The sequence below is a fragment of the Panicum hallii genome, chromosome 6 (assembly GCF_002211085.1).
Source record: "Panicum hallii strain FIL2 chromosome 6, PHallii_v3.1, whole genome shotgun sequence".
NCBI lineage: Eukaryota > Viridiplantae > Streptophyta > Magnoliopsida > Poales > Poaceae > Panicum > Panicum hallii.
In genome coordinates, this window is record NC_038047.1 from 40,419,367 (window position 1) to 40,422,354 (window position 2,988).

General features: G+C 47.9%; 1 protein-coding gene across 1 annotated transcript; it reads right to left on the reverse strand.

The window, feature by feature from the left end:
- Positions 1-307: 307 nt before the first annotated feature.
- On the reverse strand, positions 308-2,988 carry LOC112897183 (patatin-like protein 2). Its single transcript, XM_025965425.1, has 6 exons — positions 2,786-2,988; positions 2,471-2,649; positions 2,155-2,344; positions 1,285-1,446; positions 895-1,194; positions 308-785 (listed from the first exon to the last, which is right to left on the reverse strand). Exons 1-6 carry the CDS (start codon positions 2,927-2,929, stop codon positions 555-557), a joined length of 1,206 nt encoding a protein of 401 aa, XP_025821210.1. The 5' UTR covers positions 2,930-2,988; the 3' UTR covers positions 308-554.

A 2,988-nucleotide genomic window follows, 5' to 3' on the forward strand; every position in this document is an offset into this window, starting at 1 on the left:
ATGAATCCTATGAGTGCCTGATAAGCTTTGGCAGTAGAGAAGATGACATTTCCCTAGATGTAACTCCAGATATCATGTTCTTCTGTGGGCTGCCAGTCATTTAACCTTTGAGCTATCACCTGATACTGCTGGAAGGTTTCAGTTGTAAATGCCAAGTGAAAAAGATCTGCCGGCCCATTTGAGTTTTTTTTTTTTGCAAGCTTAAGTGGGATAGAGGGGTTTTAACAAATGAAAAAAGCTCTGGGAACTGCCATTTCAGAATCTCACCATTCCAGAGTTTATTAGTATTGGACGGAACGAACACAGATTTGAAAAATACAAGCATGATGAGATCTTTCAAAACAACATTCGAGACGTTCGTCCAGAATTGCTTTATTACAAGTAAAATAAAATAAACCCGTTATTAGCTTATTTACAATACACATCAAACTGGTACGTGACGACAACACGGGGAAATGAATGGAATGGAATGCAAATGACGACAAATCATGGAAACGCGTGCGGCTAGCTAGATAACGTTGAAAACACAGTCAACTGTGCCATCAGATTTAATTCTACTTTGGAAGCTTCTGGCGCCGGCGTCGCTCGGCGGAGAGCTGCTTCGCGAACTTGGCGAGCTTCTCGGCGTTGGTGCCCTCGCCGGGAACGTCCACGTTCCAGCCGGTCTCCAGGTCCACCCGGGAGACGGTCTTGTTGAGAAGGTCCTTCCCGATCTTCACCAGCTTGTCCACGTTCTCCTTGGAGCAGTCGTCGATGGAGCCCGCGCTGCCCGTCAACTGATCATACTGCAACCATTTACACGACAAATTGTCAGAACTTACATTCTTTATTAGTCACACATGCTCACAGCATGTGGAGAACAAAATGAAAAAAAAGGATCTTTCCAATGCGTGCCTGAATGCGCAGGTAGTTGTGGCTGGAGCGCAGGGCCCTGAAGAGGACGCAGAGGTGGATGTCGACCATGTCGCCGCTGGCGGCGTTGAACATGTCGATGATGGGGGCCGTGCCGTCCTTGATGAGCCAGTTGAAGATGCCCCACTTGGCCGCGGCCTTGGCGCTGTACCTGCTCTTCCGGTTCGATCCGCAGCCGAGGGAGATCACCATGAACTTGCCGTAGTCCACCGGCTTCACCGGGAAGAAGTCGCCGTCCCCAAGGATGATGTCCTTTGTCACCTGGTTCATCGCACACAGCGTCTGTGCACACGCCGGCCAGTTCATGAGATCAGTGAAGGCATTGACATGAGTGAGGCGCGCGTGTGATGCTGCGGCGAACAAGGTGCTTACGGGATTGTTAGCGGCGAGGCCTCCGTCGACGAGGTTGAAGGCCCTGGTACTGCCGTTCGCGTCTTTCGTCTCGAAGTAGTGTGCCGGGAAGAAGGTTGGAGCGGCGGAGGTGCCGATTGAGATGTCCGACAGGAGTGCATTTTTGTCCGGCCGTTGCTTCAGCTTATCAAATTAAACCAGGGCAGAGGCAGCACACATGCAACGAGTTAATAATTGAGAAATCAACAAAAAAGATTCTCCATTGACACTATTGCGACTATAGATGATAAGCATTAGCTGTTAATGACGGTGATCCGATCATAAGGGCTGACCAAGGTATGTAGAAAAATACTAGTTAGTTGGTTAATAACCCATCAAACCATGTCTTGGATTTTCCAAAAGGGCAAGCTACAGAGACTGGAGAGACAGAATAACCCAATTGCATACAGTAGCAGACAGTGATATACGTGCGATAGTTTCTACGAATTCACATAAATGGGCAACCAACAAAATGTGTAGTTTAGATCAGGGGGAAGGAGGTTCAACCTATCATGCTTACTATGAATATTTATTTTATTTTATATACTAACTGCTTCAACAATTCACTGGCTTGGCTAGTCTGAAAAGAAAATTGCTTCTTCCGGGATCCTATTATGATTCTACGAGACTACGGCTCTTTTGCACGCTGGTTTTCTTCGAGATCTAGTTCCTTTAAATCTCCTTCCCAATCCCTGTTGCCCTCTTTTAGGGGTTATCATCGCTCTAGGGTAACTGAATTTTCCTCACATTATTTCCATTTGCAGTAGTGACAATTTAGTAGCTGTTCAGGCCTGGTGCTTAATTCTGGGTGATGAGCTCAGGAGCATAGCACAGGATGAACCATTAAGTTACCTCAAAGCTAGAGAAAATCGTGGGTTGAAGGAACGCGATGTCGAAGGTTGGGATGATCACATTAGTTAGCGCCTTGTCCAACCTCAAGTCGCCAAGGTACTGACGAAGCAGCGCGTGAAGGTACTTGCCATCATACTTGGGGCCCCTTACCATCCTCAACGTGCCAAAGATCTTGGACAGGATCCAGTTCCTACAAAATGCCCGGGGATCATTACCATGCATCCTTTCTGTCGCAATACTAGTACTGAGTAAATGTCTCTTCTGAACTGTTAAAGAAAAACGAGTCTAGTGGCAGTATAATTTTGCCATGCACTACTTCTGTGGGAAGATTTTGGGCGAGTGGTCGATGTAGAACTGCGCCAAATCCTTGGCGTCGAAGAGTGGCCGTCCGTTCTTGCCCGGGGCTGTGAGCATCGCCGTCAAGAGACCGCCGGTGCTCGTGCCGGCAACAACGTCGAAGTAGTCAGCAATCCTAGCATCAGGTCCATCCAGTTCCTGCACAAGCAAATCCCGAGAACTCAGAGACATCAGCACCTGATATGCATGAAGAAGGAACAGCATACCATGGCAGTGTTCCACAGGATAGAGTACAAGTGCACCTGATATGCATGAGCACGAACTTGTCACTTACTTGGAGCTTCTCTTCGAGGAAGGAAAGGATGATAGCCGGGATGATTCCTCTAACACCACCACCGTCGATGCTCAGAACGGTGACCAGCTTGACCTTTTCAGGGTTGGTCTGGTGTGCACCTTCTGCAGAACTAGTGCTTGCCATCTTTCGATTTAGATGGCACAAAGCAAGCTGTGCACTTCCGAGTTATGAAAAGGAACAGA

Bases quoted from the DNA above. Each gene is read 5' to 3' on its own strand.
- LOC112897183 (XM_025965425.1), bottom strand. From the start codon at position 2,929: ATGGCAAGCACTAGTTCTGCAGAAGGTGCACACCAGACCAACCCTGAA. The intron at 2,650-2,785 runs GTAAGTGACAAG...TTGCTTGTGCAG, and splicing joins TCCTCGAAGAGAAGCTCCAA to GAACTGGATGGACCTGATGC. The intron at 786-894 runs GCACGCATTGGA...AAATGGTTGCAG, and splicing joins ACAACTACCTGCGCATTCAG to TATGATCAGTTGACGGGCAG.